The 22,503-nt window shown below is 46.8% G+C and overlaps 1 protein-coding gene and 1 long non-coding RNA gene across 13 annotated transcripts in view; one reads left to right on the top strand and one right to left on the bottom strand.

Moving 5' to 3' along the window:
- The window catches only part of PARN (poly(A)-specific ribonuclease), a 207,667-nt gene extending 199,682 nt beyond the window's left edge, over positions 1-7,985 (top strand). For all 12 annotated transcript variants that reach the window (XR_013412338.1, XR_013412339.1, XM_077987107.1 and 9 more), the window contains one exon: positions 6,947-7,985. Coding sequence is in view for 10 of the 12 variants with exons in the window: in XM_077987107.1 (XP_077843233.1) it covers positions 6,947-7,002 (56 nt within the window). In the remaining 2 variants the exon portion in view is untranslated. The remainder of the gene's footprint in view (positions 1-6,946) is intronic.
- Positions 7,986-8,523: 538 nt separating this feature from the next.
- On the bottom strand, positions 8,524-18,538 carry LOC144338347 (uncharacterized). The gene is made up of 2 exons (XR_013412347.1): positions 17,480-18,538; positions 8,524-9,709 (listed from the first exon to the last, which is right to left on the bottom strand). It is a non-coding gene; the product is annotated as an uncharacterized LOC144338347 (long non-coding RNA).
- Between the last annotated feature and the right edge of the window lie 3,965 nt (positions 18,539-22,503).

The following is a 22,503-nucleotide window of genomic DNA, read 5'->3' as shown; positions in this document are numbered from 1 at the left end:
AAAAAAAAAAAAAATGTAATCTCTTTGTATCTGTTCTTTTTCTTTTGATTTTTTTCTTGACCCAAGCATATGAACTCATAGTATACATTTTGATATTGAAGATACACTAAGAATTAAGTGCTAGAGATCCAATCCCAAATAACAAAATGACATAAATAGCGGAAGAAAGGACTATTTATTGGGTTTATACTATTAGCGTGCTAGGAACATCCTTTATTGTCTTGTCTAGACCTTTTAAACATGCAGTAAGGCACAGATACTCTTTCCCAGTTGTACAGAGGAAACTGAGGCTTAGAGTGGCAGACTTAAAAGTATCTATATATGTGGGAGGCTGGGAAAACGTATCCAAACTTTAGAGGAAATGAAGGATTCTTTACAAAGGTGAGTGTTTCTTGCAGCTGTTCTAGATCAGAAACAATTACCAATCTAGACTTTCATGTGATAAAATCATTTGATAGAAATCCAAGCAGGCTGGGCATGGTGGCTCACGCCTGTTATTCCATCTCCTTGGGTCAAGAGTTTGAGACCAGCCTGGCCCACATGGCAAAACCTTGTCTCTACTAAAAATAGAAAAATTAGCTGTGAATGGTGGTCCTTCCAGCTACTTGGGAGGCTGAGGCGGGAGGCTGAGGCGGGAGGCTGAGGCAGGAGACTCGCTTGAGCTCAGGAGGCTGAGGTTGCAGTGAGAACACATGGCGCCACTGCACTGCAGCCTGGGCGACAGAACAAGACTCCAAGACTCGGTCTCAAGAAAGAAAGAAAGGAGAGGAGAGGAGAGGAGAGGAAGGGAGGGGAGGGGAGGGGAGGGAGAAAAAGAGAGAGAGAGAAAAAGAGAGAAAGAGGACGGAGGAAGGGAAGGAAAGCCAAGTGACCACTCTCCTTCAGGCCTTTTAGTTTATGTATATACTATGTACCTAGCAAATATTTTTCTCTTAAGTGTGGTTGTTTCGATCCTATTTTCAGGAGGTGAACATACAGCGTAAGTTCCCTCCTTTTCTGTTGATACGACTGTGTTGATATGACTGTGCTCACTTTCCATCCGAGCAGTTCTAGGTACATACTCAATTGGTACACAAAGGAAAACTTCTGCATGCCATTAATGCTGGAATAAAATGTCTTTAGGAAGTGTGACTGTTTTCCCAGGTCATGTTTAATTGACGATTTCTGTCACATACTTGTTCTTGTTGGTGTGTTCCTGGGGCCTGGAGAAACGTTGCCCACCCTCCCACTTCTCTGGAAAATCTCAGGGTCGCATGGATGGTCTGATGCTGCCTGGGCTGACCATTCTGAAAATACTGCTGGCTGGTCCCTAGGCGCAGGTTCCATCAGCACCTTAGTTAGACAGTGTTTACAGAGGCATGCCCAAAGGAGATACATTGACTATTCCTGGTTATTTTTTGTCCTGTAAATACAGACATTGTTCAAAGTCTTTTTTCCCCTAACATTTAAAACAACACGTTAGACCTTTTAAGTGTTTGCCAAAGAACCTGGAGTTTTATTGGAGTCTTCACTAACCTGCTGAACTTTCCAAGCTGAAACCCTGAGGGTTACAGTATAAAAATTTAGAAACCTACTTAGAGCAGCAGTCTCCTCATGCTGTTATAGGTCTCATTAAAGTCAGAAACAAGATCTACAGCTGCTGCTGTCGGTCACCTGAGAGACCAGGCTGAGGCAGCCGAGCAACCTCCCAAGGAGCCTTTTAATTACTATGTTCAAGTGTGGTTTGCAGTGAACGTGGTGAAGGAGGTGGGGGCTGCTGTGCAGTGAGGCAAGGCAGGGCACTCAGTGTGCATTTGTGCCCTTCCTGTTCCTCCTGGCAACTCCAGGATGTCATCACCCTTGCAGGAAGGGGGCTCACCTTCTTAGTGTGGGAAATTGGCCCCAAGGCATACCCCCTTGAGCGTTTCCTAGTTAGAAATTTGTGTGCAGCTTCCCAAAGGACCTTCCTGTGTACAGATTCCACTCTGTGGAAGAGGATACAATGGGAAGCTTCTAGTGTCCTGTGCAGCTTCTTAGATTCCATTTGGGATTCACCTGGAAAAAGCAATGCTTATGCCTTCGAGTTTCTCCATTTCAACTCCAGTTAGGTAAAGGGGAGAAAAGTAGAAATATTCACCTTTTGTGTTCCCCATCTTTTAATTTTTTGTTGTTTTGGTTAATAAAAATAACGTACTCAGCATGAGAATTTGGAAAATGCAGAAAAATAGAAGACAGGCTCCCCCCCCAGCCCCCTACTTGATGCTGTGGTAACAAGCATTCTTGCTCTGCGGCCAACCTCACACCCTGCATGCAACTTGTATCCTGCCTTTTCCCCCTTTAAATAATCTTAACTATAAGCATAGTATTTCATATTAACATTCTGTTGGTTTTCTTTTAAAACACTGTTCTTAATATCTTTTGCCAGGTCAGCTTCAGTAAGATATAATTGCACCCAGTGAAAGTCATCACTTTCAGGTATACAATTTGATGAGTTTTGACATCTGTGTACAGTCATACAACCACCACTACGATCAAGATATAGAACTCCATCACTCCAGAAATTTCCCTCATGCCCCTCTGGAGTTGATCCTTTCCCCAACCCCCACACAGATCCCAGCAGCCATTGGTCTTCTTTCTGTCCCTGCGATTTTACCTTTTCCAGAATGTCATATACCTGGAATCATGCAATAGTTAGCCTTTTGAGTCTTTCATTTAACTTCTTTCATTTAGCATGATGCGTTTGAGATTTGTGGTGTTGTGTGTATCCTCAGTTCACTCTGTTTTACTGCTAAGTAGTATTCCACTGTATGCAGGTATCACTGTTTATCCATCACCCAGGAGAAGGACATTTAGGTTGTTGCCAGTTTTTGGCAACCAAGAATCAAGCTGCTATAAATATTTGTGTACAGGTTTTTGTATGAATTAAGTTTTCATTTTCTTTGGGTAAATATCTAGGAGTGGGATTGCTGGGTCATATGGTAACTATATATTTAATTTTATGAGAAATTGATACACTCTTTCCAAAGTGGCTTCACCATTTTGGATTTCCCCCAGCAGGATACAAGGCTTCGGCTCACTCTGTACCTTCACCAGTACTTGATATTGATACACACCCCTCTTGCTTGTTTGTTCAGCAGTTCTAATGGGTATGTAGTGGTATCTCATTGTGGCTTTGGTTTTTATTTCCCTAATGACTAATAAGCATCTTTTCCTGTGATTTTTTTGCCATCTGGATTTCTTATTTGGTGAAATATCTTTTCATTTTTTCCCTTTTTTCTGGGGTTGTTTGTTTTCTGACTGCATTTTGAGAGTTCTTTATAGATTCTGGATGCAAGTCCTTTTAAGTTTTTACAAATATATTCTAGATTGGCTTTTCTTTTCATTGTGTTGTTGTTGGTGGTGGTGGTGGTGGTTTGTTGTTGTTGTTGTTGTTGTTGTTGTTGTTGTTGAGACAGAGTCTTGCTTTGTCGCCCAGGCTGGTGTGCAGTGGCACGATCTTGGTTCACTGCAACCTTCGCCTCCCGGGTTCAAGCGATTCTCCTGCCTCAGCCTTCTGAGTGGCTGGGATTACAGGTGCCTGCCACCATGCCCGGCTAATTTTTGTACTTTTTCAGTAGAGACAGGTTTCACCATGTTGGCCAAGCTGGTCTCGAACACCTGACCTCGTGATCTGCTGGCCTCAGCCTCCCAAAGTGCTGGGATTATAGGCATGAGCCACTGCAGCCAGCCTCTTTTCATTATTTTAACGGTGTCTTTTGAAGAGTGGAAGTTTTAAATTTTGATAAAGTCCAGTGTATCAGATTTTTCCTCTTGGATTATGCCTTTGGTGTCGTATCTAAGAAATCTTTGCATAATTGTAAGTTGCAAATATTTTCTTCTATGTTTTCTTCCAGAAGTTTTACAGTTTTAGGTTTTACAATTAAAATGTACAATTCAAGTTAATCTTTGTGTATAATGCAAGCTATGGATTAAGGTCCACTGTAGCAGGAGACAGATGTTCTTTTTTTTTTTTTTTTTTTTTTTTTTTTTTTGAGACGGAGTCTCGCTCTGTCGCCCAGGCTGGAGTGCAGTGGCGCAATCTCGGCTCACTGCAAGCTCCGCCTCCCGGGTTCACGCCATTCTCCTGCCTCAGCCTCCCGAGTAGCTGGGACTACAGACGCCCACAACCGCGCCCGGCTAATTTTTTGTATTTTTTTTAGTAGAGACGGGGTTTCACCGTGGTCTCGATCTCCTGACCTTGTGATCCGCCCGCCTCGGCCTCCCAAAGTGCTGGGATTACAGGCGTGAGCCACCGCGCCCGGCCCGAGACAGATGTTCTTAAATATCTGTTTGTTTGTTTCCTCCCTCCGTCCCTCTTTTTTTTTTTTTTTTTTTGAGACAGTTTCACTCTGTCACTCACCTGGGCTGGAATGCAGTAGCACTATCACAGCTCACCACAGCCTTGATATCCTGGCCTCAAGTGATCCTCCCACCTCAGCCTCCTAGGTAGCTGGGACCACAGGTGTGTGCCACCACACCTGGCAAATTTTTAAATTTTTTGTAGAGGTGGGGTCTCCCTGTGATGCCCAGGCTGGTCTCAAACTCCTAGGCTCCAGCCCTCCCTCATCAGCTTCCTGAAGTACTGGGATTACAGGCATGAGCCAACACACACAGCCAAGTATCTGTTTAAAAAGAAAAGTTGTTCCTAAATGATTCCTTACACTCCAATAAAACAGGGCTGTGAAAATGAGTTCTGTGGAAACCTGACCATAGCTGCTGCTTTTTAAAAACCATACCTTCTTATCTGCCAGTTTTGAGACTGGCCCTTTGTTGATCTACAGCTCTCCCTTTTTGGAAGGTGCTGGAAAGAACACTGTTAGTGGCCTTCATTTCCCCTCTGGTCTGGGTCTCCTGTAGATGGCTTCTACAGTTCTGGCCCCTCTGTATACATCATTCTTGCTCAGCAGCTGCACAGGTAGGCAGTGAAAACTAGCATCTTTTTGACTATAGACTGTTGGCTTCCTGGGGAACAGCCATGTTCCATGTTGGGTCAGCTTATTGATAAGGGGAAAAGACCTAGCGTTCATTAAAAACTTGCCCAGCAACTTTGCTGTATCACAGAAGTCCTATGCAACATAAAATAGTACTAGGTCCATCTTTTAGACGAAGCAGTGAGACCTGTTCAAGGTTATGCAGCTAGTAAAATGGTCCAACCTGACTTGCCTTACTCCAGAACTTTTTGCTTATTCCATTATTTCCTGTCAGCTCTTCATGGAACCACTTCCTGTGTGTCTGATGGCTCACTGTGCGCTCACACACACACCCCAACTAATGGCAGGTGCAGATGGGCGGGTGCAGATTACAAGTATTGCAGTACAGTTGCTTTTAGCAATTTATCTTCCTCTTTCCTCTGAGCTGGATTTAATTTACTTCAGTTCCCCACATTTGGCCTTGTAGCTTTTACCTTTAGAATGGCTAATTGGCTACTGCAATATTTATTTCATATGTGAATTATAAAAGTGCCCTTAGTGGATGTTTCTTTACATACAGGTAAGTGTTTGTTGTATCAGTGTGTGACTGGGAACGCCAGGCTAGCTGCAGGTTATCACAGGCCCCTTGCCTGGACCCCGTGAGCCACTGGACCCCGTGAGTCCTTTTCAGTGGATCATCTCCTGCCCACCCTCACTTCTCAGGAGTGGTCTCGCCATCGTTACTGGGAGTCCCAGAATGTGCCTGTTCACAGCGATGAGACCCAGGGCAGAAAGATTCCGATTACCCTCTCCCGGTCTCTTCATCCTAACTCCCTGGATCTTATCACAGTAAATGATCAGAAGTGGGAATTCTCATGTTAGCTGAAATTCTCTTCATGTTTTTTCTTGTGTTTAGACTTCGTTATCTTTAGGCATCCCTGTTATTGATGATAACCACTCTGAACTCAGTGATATGATTCCTAGTTTGTAAGACACTGCACCCCCTCCATATTTAAAAGTTATTTCCTATTGGAGGTATCATCAAAGACTTCTCTCCCTTTCTGAAATCTTGGCTAGAAGACAGACTGCCAGTTTTCCCTGCCAGCCCTACTTTATGACTTAATGCATGGCACCACTTGTGCAGCTGATGCCTGGTTGGGCCACACTTTCCATTATGAACATGTTCTTTCCTGACTTCCCTCGCATTCATTGAAGTCCAGATCCCAGCTCAGTTGCTGGCCGCAGCTGCTGCTATTGTACAAAGTGGCATGAATAAAAAAGAAAGACTTCTGACGTTGAGGTGAAACTTTGTCACTGAAGAGATCTTCTCAATCCAAGAAGAGGACCCCAGCCAGCTTCACCGAAGCTGGAAAAAGCTGCAACCTTCTTTTGCCCCTGTTGAGATTTGGAACCCCCAGTCGTTGGCTTCCCTCTGCCTTACAGCTGCCCACCTGAGATTTCTCACCTAGGCACAGCCACAGCACAGCACAGAGAAACTCAGTTTCCGGGGACTTTGGCAGGGATCTTGGTCCTGTGGGAGGATTCAAACCCCATCTCAGCCACTTACTAGCTCTGTACATCCGGTAATATTACCCCACTTCTCTCAATCTGTTCTTGCATCTGTAAAATGGGGATAGTGGTACCACCTTGTTGGCCTTTTAATGAAGATTGTATGAATTAAATGCCCACTGTAGTGCCAGCAAAGAATCCAGCGTGGTGCTCAGTGAGGAATACTGCGCATGGCTACGGTTTAACTCCTGTGAAATAGACAGATAGATGCTGGAGGCGGGGAGGTGCTTCCTCTGCCCCCCTGTGATGTTTCTGTGGTTTCACCTTCCCATGCTGGGCAATGCCCTCCTTAGACAAGACCTGTCTGTGGACTCTTTCCAGTGCGACTGTGCCGCCAGACGCTGGCCCCGTCTGCAGCTGTCGCAGGCCCTCTGTCTCTCTGCTGGTCGTGTCGTGTTCTCCTCAAGGTGCCCTCCTGCTGTTCATATTGTTTCGTTCTTTCCCACCAGGAAGCATCTCGATGAACAGCCCTGCCACACTCTTTGAAGTTCCTGACACATGGTAACCAGGACCTGAGGGCAGCAAACCGCTGGTGCTGTTGCTGTGAGCAAGAGCCGGCTGGCACATTTGGAAGCCATACTGTATTTAACTTAATCAAATGTGGTATGGGAGGGGTTGGAAACCTAGTTGTCTCCTGGGGGTGGGGGGAACAGGTTTTATTTTTGTGGCTGTGGTTTTTTTCCCTTTTTAATCTAACTGCCTGTTGACGTTGACACTCATCACGGTTGTAGGCTGTCATGAATGTGTACGTGCTTAACCAGTGAATTCCATGTTGCTTGTGTGAGGCCTTTCCTGTCATGACCCAGTGTGCTTAAGAACCCGCCTGATGGGGAGTGTTGGCTGTGAAATCTGCAGAAAGAGCTGACGTTCCAGCTGCTGTGATCATGAATTTGGGGGTGTACTCCCCTGCCTGTGCATCTTCTCGCGCTGAGATTTTGAGGCGGTTGCAGCCCCCAGTTGGTCTCCCAGTGGAGATATCAGTTGTGCCTCCCTGCTTCCCACCATAGCTGCCTGAAAACATGACGTTCTCACACTTGTCCTTCCATCAGGAAGATGTTCACTCACGTCCACCCATGAGGGGGCTTGCTGTATGCCCTGGCCATTGGGCATATTTATGTAGAGTTCCTTTTTCCTAAGACGTGAGTTTCTCATGGGGGATGTACGAGTAAAAGGGTTAACTTCTGTTCTTATCGTGGCGCTGTGTTTACTTTCCAGAGTCTCTGTTCGTTTGTTTGGATGGTGGTCTCGGGGTACGGCAGCGTGTGTGCATACGTGTGTGTGTGTGTGTGTGTGAGAAATCGTGCAAATCTACATGTCCCAGCCCATTCTCTGTTTGAACAGATCACAGCAATGACAAATGCTCATGGCGCTGCTTCGCTTCACCTGCTTCAGATAGATCATTGTTAGATATTTCACATTTTTGTATGGTGGAAATAAAAATGAAAAATGTATTTCCAAAAGATGAAAATTAAAGACATTTTCATAGGACTCTGGTTTTCTCTTCTCTCTTTTTTTAATAAATGAATGATGCTTTTGCTCTCTAGTAATACACAGATAAATTTCACACTTCTAAAAAATCTGCTAAGCCACCAAAGCTGATGTTCATGGATTTTTTTCTTTTTCTTTTTACCCCTAACTGCTGTACCTGCCGCAATGGGCCAGCTCCTCAGTTCCAAGCTGAGCCCTGGTGGTAAGTGGCCTTGTAGAAGGGTGGGAGGAATGAGGACCCTTACCACTCATGCTGGAATCCCAGGGCATCATACAGATTACGATTTGTGAGACAATTTCCCCAATCAAGAGCCTTTGTCACACCTGTAAGCTGAGATGGAAGGATCACTTGAGCCCAGGAGTTCAAGACCAGCATGGACAACACAGTGAGACCCTATCTCTTAAAAAAAACAAAAAAAACAAACTTTTTTTTTTTTTTTTTTTTAAGGCATTTTAACTTCTCTTCCCCCTTCCAGCTCCTCTCCCTTCCCCAGGAGTTTTGTAGCCACAAAGTTAGAAACCCAGGCTTGGCAGGAAGGACTGCCCACCCCTCCTAGAGCAGTCAGCACCCACGGCTCAGTGGAAAGTGTGAAGGTGGGATGGAGACAGGCAGTAAAGAAAGGTGTATGCAGGAGTGTGTAGAGAGGGCTGCCGGATTGCCAAGTCAGCAGCACTCGCAGGGAGAAATGAGGAGAGTCTGACCCTTCTTTTTGAAAGAAAAAGAGGGGGCCCAGTGCAGTGTCTCACGTCTATAATCCCAACACATCGGGAGGCCAAGACAGGAGGATCACATGAACCCAGGAGTTCGAGACCAGCCTGGGCAACATAGGGAGACCCCATCTCTACAAAAAATACAAAAATTGGCCGGGCTTGGTGGTGCATGCCTGTGGTCCCAGCTACTTGGGACCACAGGAGAATCACTTGAACCTGGGAGGTGGAGGTTGCAGTGAGCTGAGATTGTGCTGCTGCACTTCAGTCTGGGCGACAGAGCAAGAATCTGTCTCAAAAATCAAAGGAAAGTAATTTCACAGGGTAGTTGTGAGGATTAAATGAAATTACATACGATGCCCAGCATGCGCAAGTACACAGTAAATTGTAGTTATATTTAAAGATTATGCTTTTGATCTGAAACCCTTACTGCATTTGCTTCTATCAATGGGAGCAGACATAGTCACTGGAATTTGACTTAGAATTAAACACCCAGAGGAGCTTTCATATGTGCCCAGACCTTTGTTTTCTCTGCTGCATCAAATAACTTAAAACAGGTGAGCTGTGGCTCATGCCTGCAATCTTGCCACTTTGGGAGGTGGAGGCAGGTGGATCGCTTGAGCCAGGAGTTCAAGACCAGCCTGGGCAACATGATGAAACCCTGTCTCTACAGAAAATTTTAAAAATTGGCCGGGTGTGGTGGTGTTCGTCTGTTGTCCCAGCTACTCAGGAAGCTGAAGCAGGAGGATTGCTTGAGCCCAGGAAGTTGAAGCTGCAGTGAGCTGTGATTGCACCACTGTGCTTCCAGCCGGGGTATCAGAGCAAGACCCTGTCAAAAATCAGGTGAGATGGGCTAACCCACTTCCTCCTCCACACACACACACCAGGCTTTCCTGACATATCTTTTGGGCATAAAATCCTAGGATGGTACTTCTGGCCTTTTGATACCGAGGCTCAGGGGCATATTATGACAACAAGGCTATGGTCTGGGGTCTTCTTGAATATGGTAGCCAGATCTGGAGGCAGGCGTCAGAGTGGGAACTTCTGTGTTTCCCTGCAAATAGTTCTGTAGTCCTTTGATTTTGGAGCTGGGCTGGAGACCAAGCACTGTGGCTCTGTCCATTTTCATAACTTTGTATATGTCCAGTTTTCCCCGTGAGATTTTATCATGAAGATTTTCAAGCATACACCACCTAGGTCATCGTTACCATTTTGCTGTACAGTCATGCCTTGCCGTCAACCATGGAGGTCCCATTAGATGACCTTAGAGCTGGGAAATTCCCATCAACTCCAGTGTATCTGTGTTTTAAGCTAAGTGTTGTTACAAAGGGGTCAAATAGTTGAAAAAAATTTAGAAGTTTATTAGGTAAAAAAGTTAACAGTAAGCTAAGGTCTTTTTATTCTTGAAAGGAAAATTTTTTATAAATTCAGGGTAACCGTGAGTCCCAGGCCTTCACATTCACTCTCTACTCACTCACCTTTCCAGCCCTGCAAGCTCCATTCATGGTAAGTGCCCTACACAAGCGTACCATTTTTATTTTTTATACTATATTTTTACTATAGTTTTTATATGTTTAGATACACAAATACCATTGGGTTACAGTTGCCTACAGTATTCCATACAGTAACATGTTGTAAAGGTTTGTAGCCCAGGAGCAATAGGCTATACTATCTAGGTTTGGGTAAGAATACTCTATGATGTTCATACAATGATAACATTGCAGGCTGGGCATAGTGGCTAACACCTGTAATCCCAGTGTTTTGGGGGGTCAAGGCAGGAGGACTGAGTTCAAGTCTGCAGTGAGCTATGACCGTGCCACTGCACTCCAGCCTGGGAACAGAGCGAGATCCTGTCTCTAAAAACAAAAATAAAATAAAAAATCCTATCCATGTTTGGGAATATTAATTTTTTTTTAAATCACCTAATGATGCATTTCTCAGAATGTATCCCCATCAATGACATGTGAGTGTATTCACTTTATTACATATCCTTCCATTCATCAATTTATCTTTTCTTTTTGTTGTTGTTTTGTTTTTGTTTTGTCTTAGAGACAGTCTCACTCTGTTGCCCAGGCTGGAGTGCAGGGGTGCCATCATAGCTCACTGCAACCTCGAACTCCTGGCCTTGAGCAATCCTCCCACCTCATCCTCCCAAAGTGCTAGGATGACAGGTGTGAGCTACGGAGCCCAGCCTACATAATGTTTTTGAGATTCATCCATGTTTTATAGGTATCAGTAGTTCCTCTCTATTTCTGAGTATGGCTCTACCACTGCTTATTTATTCAATTGATGAACACCTAGGCTGTTTACAGTTTGGAGCCATTATGAATAAAGCTGCTGTGAACAGTCTTGTACAAGTCTTTGAAAACACAATCTTCAGTTTGGGGGAGTAAATGCCAAGGAGTGGAACTCTTGGGTCATGGGATAGGTGGTCTATTTAGAAACGGCCAGATCTTTTCCCAAAGTGATCATAGAATTTATACTGTCACCAACAATGTATGAGAGTTCTAGTATCTTCTTTCCTTAGCAACATTTGGCGGTGTCAGACTTTAATTGAGCCGTTTTGATGGGCGTATAGTATATCTCGTTGCAGTTTTCATTGTCATTTATCTGATGACTCCTAATGATGTACTCATTGGCCACAGGTATATCTTCTTTTGTGAGTTAGCTGTTCAATTATCTTGCCCATATTTCATCAGATTGTTGGTCTCTTCATTAAGTTGTAGAAGTTGGCCAGGCATGGTGGGTCACGCCTGTAATCCCAGCACTTTGGGAGGCCGAGGTGGGAGGATCACTTGAGGTCAGGAGTTCGAGACCAACCTGGCCAACATGGTGAAACCCCGTCTCTACTAAAAATATAAAAAGTAGCTGGGCAGGGTGGCAGTCACCTGCGCCTGTAATCCCAGCTACTTGGGAGGCTGAGGCAGGAAAATCACTTGAACCTGGGAGGCAGAGGTTGCAGTGAGCTGAGATCACGCCACTGCACTCCAACCTAGGTGACAGAGCAAGACTGTCTCAAAAAAAGAAAAAAAAAATGTTGTAGGAGTTGATTACATATTCTGGACATCAGTCCTTTGTCAGGTAGTTGTTTTGCAAATATTTAGTCCCAATGTAGGGCTTGCTTCTTTTCTTTTTTCTTTTTTTTTTTTTTTTTGGCACCCGGGTTCATGCCATTCTCCTGCCTCAGCCTCATGAGTAGCTGGGACTACAGGCACACACCATCATGTCCGGCTAATTTTTTGTATTTTTAGTAGAGTCAGTGTTTCACCGTGTTAGCCAGGATGGTCTCGTTCTCCTGACCTCATGATCCACCCGCCTCAGCCTCCCAAAGTGCTGGGACTACAGGCGTGAGCCACCGCACCCCGCCGGCTTGCTTATTTTCTTAACAGTATCTTTTACTGGGCAGAAGTTTTTAATTAGAATGAAGTCTATTTTATAGACTTTTTCTATGTCCTGCCTAAGAAACCCCCAAGTTATATTCATCCATGTTTCCTTCAAGCTTTCTAATTTTAGCATTTATGTTTAAATATATGATCCATCTTGAATTAACTTTTTATGGATGGTATGAGACTAGAGTTGAGATTCCTTCGTTCCATATGGATGTCTAGTTATTCCAGCACCATCTGTGGAGAAGACCTTTCTGTTTAATTGTTGTGGTGCTTTGGTCAAAATTCTGTTTACCTAATTATAAGCTTGGATCTTGAGGGTGTGTGTATGTGTTTCATTTTATTTTCACTGACAAATAATAATTGTACATGCTCATGGAGTACATGGTAACGTTTCTTTTTTTTTTTTTTTTTTTTTGAGATAGAGTCTTTGTCGCCCAGGCTGGAGTTCAGTCCCCCAATCTTAGCTCACTGCAACCTCCACCTCCTGGGCTCAAGCAATTCTCCTGCCTCAGCCTCCTGAATAGCTGGGATTACAGGTATGCATCACCATGCCCAGCTAGTGTTTTGTATTTTTAGTTGAGATGGGATTTTGCCATGTTGGTCAGGCTGGTCTCGAACTCCTGGGCTCAAGTAATCTGCCTGCCTCGGCCTCCCAAAGTGCTGGGATTGCAGGAGTGAACCACTGCCCCTAGCCAATAGTAATAATTTTGTGTGTGTGTGTGAGACAGGGTCTCGCTTTGTTGCCCAGGCTGAAGTGCAGTGGCATGATCTCAGTTCACTGCAGCCTTGACCTCCAAGGCTAAGGCAACCTTCCAACCTCAGCCTCCTGAGTAGCTGGGACCACAGGCATATGCCACCAAACCTGGCTAGTTTTTTGTGTTTTGTTTTTGTAGAGATGGGGTTTCACCATGTTGCCCAGGCTGGTCTCGAACTCCTGGGCTCAAGTGATCTGCCCACCTGAGCCTCCAGAAGTGCTGAGATTAAAGGCGTGAGCCACCACGCCTGGCCTGCATCATATGATGTGCTATTTGTAGTGTTTTGAGGAGCCTCCATGCTGTTCTGCATAGCGTCTGTACTAGTTTACATTCCTGAATGTGTGTATTTATTTATTTATTTATTTTGAGACAGTCATATGGTAATTACATGTGTAATGTAATGAGGTGATGGATATGCTAATTACCCTTATGTAATCATTATACATTATATGTATGGAAACATTACATCAGTGGTTCACCCAGGCTGGAGTGCAGTGGCACAATATCAGCTCACTGCAGCCTCCGCCTGCCGGGTTCAAGTGATCCTCCCACTTCAGCCTCCCGAGTAGCTGGGGTTATAGTCACATGCCACTGCACCCGGCTAATTTTTGTTTTGTTTTGTTTTGTTTTTTGAGATGCAGTCTCACTCTGTTGCCTAGGCTGGAGTGCAGTGGCATGATCTTAGCTCACTGCAATCTTCACCTCCCGGGTTCAAACAATTCTCCTGCCTCAACCTCCCAAATAGCTGGGATTACAGATGTCCGCCACCATGCCCAGCTAATTTTTGTACTTTTTAGTAAAGATGGGGTTTTGCTGTGTTGGCCAGGCTGGTCTCGAACTCCTGACCTCAAGTGATCCACCCGCCTTCGCCTCCCAAAGTGCTGGGATTACAGGCGTGAGCCACCGCGCCCAGCCCCTGAGTGTGTGTGTAGGGGGGGTTGTTTTGTTTTTTGTTTGTTTGTTTTTGAGACAGTCTCACTCTGTCACCCAGGCTGGAGTGCACTGGCACAATCTCAGCTCACTGCAACCTCTACCTCCCAGGTTCAAGCGATCTCCTGCCTTCGCCTCCCGAGTAGCTGGGATTACAGACATGCGCCACCATGCCTGGCTAATTTTTGTATTTTAAGTAGAGACAGGGTTTCACCATATTGGCCAGAGTGGTCTCGAACTCCTGACCTCGTGATCCACTAGCCTTGGCCTCCCAAAGTGCTGGGATTACAGGCGTGAGCCACCGCGTCCGGCTGAGTGCGTGTGTTTTTAAAGTGCATCATTATTACTGAACAGCAGCACGGAGAGTGTCTCACAGTTCCTGTGTGTTCTCACTTGGACTATTTTGCAACATTCCTCATGACGTTGAAAAGAAAATGCCATGACACTTGGTTACTGCTGAGGCGAGGCCAAGCCACCCTCTCCAGACCTGGGAAACCAGTGAGTATTAAAAATAGTTCAATCTTTTTCACTACTTTTTTAAAAATCTCATGAGTTCAGCTGAAATCTTTTTCCCCCAAATGATTCATGGAGTAAATCAATGTGTCTGATTTTGCCAAGGAGGGGAAACAGGACACCTGAAGGCCAGTTCATGTTTCCCCTGGTTGTGAGCCATCCTCTCCTCCAAGTTGCCTGATCCCTGCAAACAGCAGTTCTGTTTGTCTTCAGCTGCGTGCTTTTTGCTAGTCGTGCTGTGAACTTGAACTTGAGAAAACTTGATGCTGACTGGGCCTGGTGAAAACGCTACACACTCAAGTTGAGGGTCTTTTTAAATGGAAATGTTTTAGACTGGCTCACGCCTGTAATTTCAGCACTTTGGGAGGCCGAGGTGGGCGGATCACTTAAAGTCAGGAGTTTGAGACCAGTCTGGACAACATAGCAAATTCCCGTCTCTACTAAAAACACAAAAATTAGTCGGGCGTGGTGGCACATGCCTGTAATCCCAGCTACTCGGGAGGCTAAGAAAGGAGAATCACTTGAACCCGGGAGGCGGAGGTTGCAGTAAGCCAAGATCTCACCACTGCACTCCAGCATGGGTAACAAACAAACAAAAAAAAGTTTTTTTAAAAAAAAGGTTTTAGACAAGATAATTATTGTCAAAAAAGGACAACAAATAAGCACTCTTTTTTTTTTTTTTATGTTTTGGGAGGTGAGGTGGGGAACTTAAGTGTGTGTTTCATAAGAAAGTAAATCCTCACGGTGATTTTTTTAAGCTTGAGAACACAGGAAAATGCTAAATCAGAAAGCTTGAAGCCAAGGAGCCTTGCCTGTGTGTGCAAGTGTGGACTTGAGCAGAGGGAAGCCTTAGGCACCTGTGCCAGGCGCATGCAATTTTTGCATGGACACGTCTTCCCGTATTTCCAATAACAACCAGAGAACCAGTTACCTGTCTTTTTCCTGCAGGAGGAAGGATGGGGGGACAGGATTCTTCCACCCAGGTACCCTTGCAGGTGTCTAAGCCTGGGCAGTGGAGTCTTGATTCCTGGCAGGCCTTGGTGAGCAGGCAACAGCCAGACTGCCAAAAACACCCAATTAGACTGAATGCGGCTGTGGGTAGGGAGGAAAGTTAAGTCTCTTTACACATCTCCTCTCTGCGTGCTGTGGTCTAGTTTGCACAGCCTCTTCTTATTCCTAATAACCCAGAAGCTGAGAATTTAGAGTCCTTGCTACTTAAGAAGGACTAATCTTCCCCAGCAGGTTGTCCTGCATTTGTTGAATGGGGTAAAAATTGCATAGCATCTCGAGTGCTGTGCCTACAAATTACCTTGATAAATGACTGTGACTCAGCAAAGCTTAGGCTTTTGCCCTAGTTTTGGAGGCTGGGGCTAACTAGGAAAAAAAATGGAGGGTCTGTTGGGTGTTTCTGCTGTTTTTACAAGGCTTCATAATTCCCCATTGTCTGCGTGTGCGTGAATCAGCAAGTGCTTGGCATCCTGATTGGGTGGTGTGATGGGAGCACCCACCTCGCAGAGCCTCAGAGCCCTCATTGTCTGCCTTTTCCATTTGCTCATTCCTACTTTGGCCAGTGGCATCCTGAAAGAGTTTTGTTAGTAACAGTGTTGAGGAAACCACGCATTAGAGGTAGCGGGGCTACGCTGACCAGCATCTGGGCTGGGTGATTGCTCAGATCTGAGCTCGCGCTTGCTGTGCTGCTCACCAGCTGTGTGAGCCCGAGGATGCTGTCCCGGCTCCCAGCCTCAGTTTCCTCACCTGTCGGACTAGACGGAACCAAACCAGGGGGAGAACAGAAAGCACCCACAGGTAGTAAGTGCTCACCGAGGCATTTCTCCGGATTCCTGCCATTGTTTACTTGCACTGGGAAGCACCCACAGCCTCCTCCTGGAAAACACACACCCCCTACTCTCAAGAACTTTTCATTTTAAAACAAACTGGCCCTCTGGTGTGTCATCCTTGTTTTCTGAAAGTGGGTTTTCTTTTCCACTCCACTGTGGTTTTTTTTCTGATAACAGCAGGGACTGTGTATTGGAGCTCACTCTATGGGAAGAATTTTGTACTCTTTTGACATTTAGGCACTATTATCCCCATTTGAAGATAAACTGAGGCTCAGGCAGGTTCAGTGACCTGCACTGGAGGTCAGGGTCAGTGGCAGAGCTGGAATTCAAGCCCCAGGATGTCTGACTGCAACACCCAGGTGCCTAACCACGATTTGATACTGTCATCCAGATGAAGGACATCACGGGGTAGGGAGATAAAGATGGAAGGAGGTGGGGGTGCCCAGCAACTGAGGGTGGCTGGGATCCCTTCATAAACCCAGCTCATCTATGCAGAGCATGTATCCCTCTGGAGTCAGTGCGCCTGGTTGGGGCCAGAATCCCCCCTCTTCCCACTCTGTCCTTCTATAGCTCTAGAAATAGAGAGTTACCCACATACCTGCAACTTCCCCTTTCTGCATGCCACAGGTAGCCATCACACTTTGTCCATCTCTTAGATTATTCTTAAGAGATAGCTTCCAGGAAGGGGGATTACAGCACCAGGAAGCAGAAACATTTCAAAGGCTCTTGATACATGTGGCCAAACTGTTTTCCAATTTACTCATCAGCCAGAGGACTACAGATCTTGCAACGCAGCATTTAAAACAACCACCTCCCAAGCCAGCCAATCTTTTTTTTTTTTTTTTTTTGAGATGGAGTCTTGCTCTTGTCACCCAGGCTGGAGTGCAGTGGCACGATCTCGGCTCACTGCAACCTCCACCTCCCACGCTCAAGCGATTCTCCTGCCTCAGCCTCCCTAGTAGCTGGGATTACAGTCGCATGCCACCCCACCCAGTTAATTTTTATATTTTTAGTAGAGACGGGGTTTTACCATGTTGGCCAGGCTAGTCTCAAACTTCTGACCTCAGGTGATCCACCCGCATTAGCCTCCCAAAATGCTGGGATTACAGGTGTGAACCACTGTGCCCGGCCCTTTTTTTTTTAAAGAGATGAGAGCTCACTCTGTTACCCAGGCTGGAGTGCAGTGGCACAATCATAGCTCACTGCAGTCTCGAACTCCCAGGCTCCAGCAATCCTCCCTTCTCAACCTCCCAAGTATCTGGGACCACAGGTACACACCACCACGCCCAGCTAATTTTTAATTTTTTTTTAATTTTTTATTTTTTTAACTTATTTTTTGAGATGGAGTCTCGCTCTGTCACCCAGGCTGGAGTGCAGTGGTGTGATCTCGGCTCACTGCAACCTCTGCCTCCCAGGTTCAAGCAATTCTCTGCCTCAGCCTCCCGAGTAGCTAGGATTACAGGTGCCCACCACCACGCCTGCTTATTTTTTGTTATTTTTAGTAGAGATGGGATTTCACCATCTTGGCCAGGCTGGTCTTGAACTCCTGACCTTGTGATCTACTCACCCTGATCTCCCAAAGTACTGGGATTACAGCTGTGAGTCACCACGCCCAGCCTAATTTTTTAAATTTCTGTAGAGACGGGGTCTCTAAGGTCAAGTTATCTTTAACCTCACAGAGTGAGATGAAACAAATACAGAAAATAATAATTACCAAATCTAGGTAGTGGGTAGATAGGTGGGTTTATGGTACACCTGGGATGACAGGTGTGAGTCACCGCACCCGGCCCTAAACATTTCAATTACAAGAGGGCTATGGGGGCCCACAGCCACAAGGGGTTTCACCCGCAGGAAGAAACAGACATGAAACCTGCTCACCTGGCTTTGAAACTCCTTGTGCTCAGCATGTGGCCCCAGCGGAGCAACATCGGCCTCACCTGAGACCTTGCTAGAAATGCGCATTCTTGGGCCCCACTTCAGTCCTACTGAGTCAGGAACTCCAGGGCCGGGGCCCGGTTGTCTGGAAACAAGCCCTCCAGGTGATGCTAGTGCCTGCGCAAGTTTGGGAGCTGCTGGACTACAGAAAGCTACGTGAACTGAAAGGGGAAATGTACCACACTTGTTTATAACCAAATCTGTGCCAGCTGGGAGCAGGTCCAAGGGAAATGTCACTTCCATCTCTCGTTCACATGATGAGTTGGCGCCTCTTAACTCAATAGTGTCTTTAGTTTGGATGATTTGACCATGTGGAAAATGTCCCTCTGTCCCTCATGTTAAGGGGTCTAGCCCTCACAGACCTTGTACTTCATACCGAGGCTTATGATGGCCTGGGCACGTTATTATTAATATCCCTGTTGTTCCCTCGGGAGGGGAAATGAAAGCTTAGAGCAGTTTATTTTATTTTTCCAAGACGGAGTCTCGCTCTGTTGCCCAGACTGGAGTGTAGTGGTGCGATCTTGGCTCACTGCACTCTCTGCCTCCCGGGTTCAAGCCATTCTCCTGCCTCAGCCTCCCAAGTAGCTGGGATTACAGGTGCCCACCACCACCCCTGGCTAAATTTTGTATTTTTAGTAGAGACGGGGTTTCGCTGTGTTAGCCAGGCTGGTCTCAAACTCCTGACCTTGTGATCTGCCCACCTCAGCCTCCCAAAGTGCTGGGATTACAGGCATGAGCCACCACGCCCGGCCCTCAGAGCAGTTTAGAAACAACCCAAGGTCGGCCGGGCGCCGACCTTGTGCCACTGCACTCCAGCCTGGGCGACAGAGCAAGACTCCGTCTCAAAAAAAAAAAAAAAAAAAAAAAGAAAGAAACAACCCAAGGTCCCACAGCTAGTAAGTGGCAGAACTGAAACTCAAACCCAGTCCATCTGCCAGAGACGGAGCTTTAGCAGCCACACAGGCTGAGAGAGAAAAAAAACAGAGAGTTGAGACACTTACATAAGGTGGGAGCCCTGCAAATGATTGGGTGTGGTGGTGTTCTGGAATCTTCTGAAGCTCTGTATTGAGTGCTGTGAGGTGTGGCTTTCCCCTGCCCCTCCTAACCTTGGACCCTGACACATCAAAGCCAGTCTTGGGCACATGTGGCTCTTGCCTGGCTGACAGTCCCCATCAAGCTGGTGAGGTGGTCTTGTCTTTCTTCCCCAACCTGTTGTAATTTGACTCTTAGGAATTGTGCCCTGAGCACTGAGACTTGTAGACATCCCGTTGTAGGGGTCTTGGTTGTGTATCAGTGTGCTCATGGCTCTTAGGGTGATACACACCCAATTCTCAAATCCTGTCCCGAATGACAGGTGGGGTCCAGAGGCACTTAAAAGTCCAGGGAGTCTGAGGGACAGGGATGCTGACAGTGGGCACTGGTGGTTTGTCTGTTTTACTGTTTCAGGAGGATGAGTCCACCATGTGGAAATCAAGACGGGCCTTCTGGCTACCTCAGGGGCCTCCGGCTCAGTTTCCTGAGCATGTCGGAGAGGGGTGCCAGGGGCCAGAGCTGAGGAATGAGGCTTGGCTTACTGCCCCCCAGGAGGAGTCCCTCTGGAGAGTCTCAGAAAGTACCTGCAATGGCAATACAACAGAAGAGCCTCTAAATATTTCCTTTTGTGGATAGGGCAGGAAAGCCAAAGGAAATGTGAAGAGGTGTCTGAACGCCCAGAGGAAACCAGTGGGCCTTTCCAGAAGTTCTATTTGTGGTAAGAAACCTTGGCATGGGGCAGCCAGCTCTCCTGCAAAAATAGACCAATGTGCCGAGAATTCTGGGAGCTCAATTCTGGGAGCAATTCCCTCCACGGGGAAGAGGGCTTGCACTGGGACTTAGAATGATCTGCCCCCTCTCTTCTGCTTGCCCCTGGACTCCAGAACCAAAAACAAGGAGAAAAAAAGGTAAACTTTTTTCCTAAAAAAAGGACTCTTGGCCAGGTGGAGTGGCTCACACCTGTAGTCCCAACACATTGGGAGGCTGAGGCAGGAGGATCACTTGAGGCCACGAGTTTGGGACCAGCCTGGAAAACATGGCGAGACCCTGTCTCTACCAAAAAAAACACAAAAATTATCTGAGTGTGGTGGCGCATGCCTGTAGTCTCAGCTGCTCAGGAGGCTGAGGCAGGGGGATTGCTTGAGCCTGGGAGGTCGAGGCTGCAGTGAGCTATGATCGCGCCAGTGTACTCCAGCCTGAGTGACAGAGTGAGAACCCCATCTCTTAAAAATACAAAAAACCAGAGCTTATGAATGTATCCATGACTTAACTCAAAAGTGGCCCAGTGGAAACACAGGGCAAAGGAAGGTTTCACATAAGCACCTGGACACAAACGGACCCAGGAGGTGACACATGGCATTGAGAACCCACTCCCCGTCACTAGGTCTTTTTTTTTTTTTTTTTGAGATGGAGTCTTGCTCTGTCACCCAGGCTGGAGTGCAGTGGCGCGATCTGGGCTCACTGCCAGCTCCGCCTCCCGGGTTCACGCCATTCTCCTGCCTCAGCCTCCAGAGTAGCTGGGTCTACAGGTGCCCGCCACCTCGCCCGGCTAGTTTTTTGTATTTTTTTTTAGTAGAGACGGGGTTTCACCATGTTAGCCAGGATAGTCTCGATCTCCTGACCTCATGATCCGCCTGTCTCGGCCTCCCAAAGTGCCGGGATTATAGGCTTGAGCCACTGCGCCCGGCCCCGTCACTAGGTCTTTTGGCCCCAAATGGGTGAGATGACTAAGAAAATAGGATACCATGTGCAGCAGACGGGAGGGTGGCTAGACAGAAAATGATGGCCTTGACTGTGATGGTCATCACAGACAGGACCTCTAAGAAAGGTGGCCAAGGGGGTCTGAGGACCCATGTTCAGAATAGCAGGCTGACAGCCTAACAAGGGTCTGGGACATCACCATGAAAGAAGACAATGAAGCCAGGTGCAGTGGCTCACACCTATAATCCCAGCACTTTGGGAAGCCAAGGCGGGAAGATTGCTTGAGCCCAGGAGTTTGAGACCAGCCTGGGCAACATAGCAAGACCCCCATGACTACTAAAAATTTAAAAATTAGCCAAGCATGGCTGGGCGCGGTGGCTCAGGCCTGTAATCCCAACACTTCGGGAGGCCGAGGCAGGTGGATTACGAGGTCAGGAGTGCAAGACCAACCTGAACAACATGATGAAATTCCGTCTCTACTAAAAATACAAAAATTAGCCAGGTGTGGTGGCGGGCACTTGTAACCCCAGCTACTCAGGAGGCTGAGGCAGGAGAATTACTTGAACCCAGGAGGTGGAGGTTGCAGTGAGCCAAGATCATGCCATTGCACTCCAGCCTGGGTGACAGTGAGACTCTGTCTCAAAAAAAAAAAAAAAAGAAAAAAATTATTAGCCAAGCACAGTGGCATGTGCCTGTTGGGAGGCTGAGTGTGGAGGGAGGATTGCTTGAGGCCAGGAGTTGGAGACCAGCCTGGGCAACATAGCAAGACCTCGGCTTGGAAGTAAGGAAAGAAAGAAGGGAGGGAAGGAGGGATGAAGGTAGAGAGAAATGGGACGAGATGGACTCCTGAGGCCATCCTAATTCTGGAACACAACACGATGGCCTCTGTGTTAGGAGGGCTCATTCGGCTTCTCTCCAAGGCAGCGGTCCCCATCTTTTTGGCACCAAGGACCAGTTTTGTAGAAGACAATTTTCCACGGATGGGATGGGGGGATAGGGGTGGGAGGGGATGGTTTCAGGATGAAACTGTTCCACCTCAGGTCACCAGAAGTTAGATTCTCATAAGAGGTGCCCAACCTACATCGCTCACACGTGCAGTCCACAATAGGGTTTGTGCTCCTATGAGAATGTAATGCCACACTGATCTGACAGGAGGCAGGGCTCAGGCAGTAATGCTCACTCACCTGCCACTCACCTCCTGCTGTGCGGCCAGTTCCCAACAGGCCATGGAATGCTTACTGGTCCACAGCCCTGGAGTTGGGCACCCCTGTTCTAAGGCACAAACTTCTACTGTCTTAGGAGCGGCGCCCTGGCCTCCACAGCAGGGAGAGAGCAGGAATACCCAGCCACAGATATTGATCAGGATATTGACCAACTTCCTACCGTCATGGTGGATCCAAGCCTGGAGCCCTCTGGGTGGTCATCGGGTAATCCCAGCACATTTTCCTGCCCTGGACTTCTGGCCACGCTGAGGTTGCTGTGAACAGACACGACGTGCAGGGTCATGGATGTGCAGTTCAAATTCCTTGACAAGCGGGAGCTTTATTTTATGGCCCAAGCAGTTTGGAGACAAAATCATAAGGTGCTTACCCATCCAGTGTCTTCTCAGCCGGCAATGGGAGGTGTCAGACTGACCAGATCCTACTGCCCCTTCCGCCCACAGAAGATGGGTCTGCATTTCTCTCTCTCTCTTGGTGGCCAAGAACTGTCAACATCC

The sequence above is a fragment of the Macaca mulatta genome, chromosome 20 (assembly GCF_049350105.2).
Source record: "Macaca mulatta isolate MMU2019108-1 chromosome 20, T2T-MMU8v2.0, whole genome shotgun sequence".
NCBI classification, from domain to species: Eukaryota; Metazoa; Chordata; class Mammalia; order Primates; family Cercopithecidae; genus Macaca; species Macaca mulatta.
The sequence above is the reverse complement of the archived record's forward strand: the minus strand, read 5'-3'. Positions and strand labels throughout refer to the sequence as shown.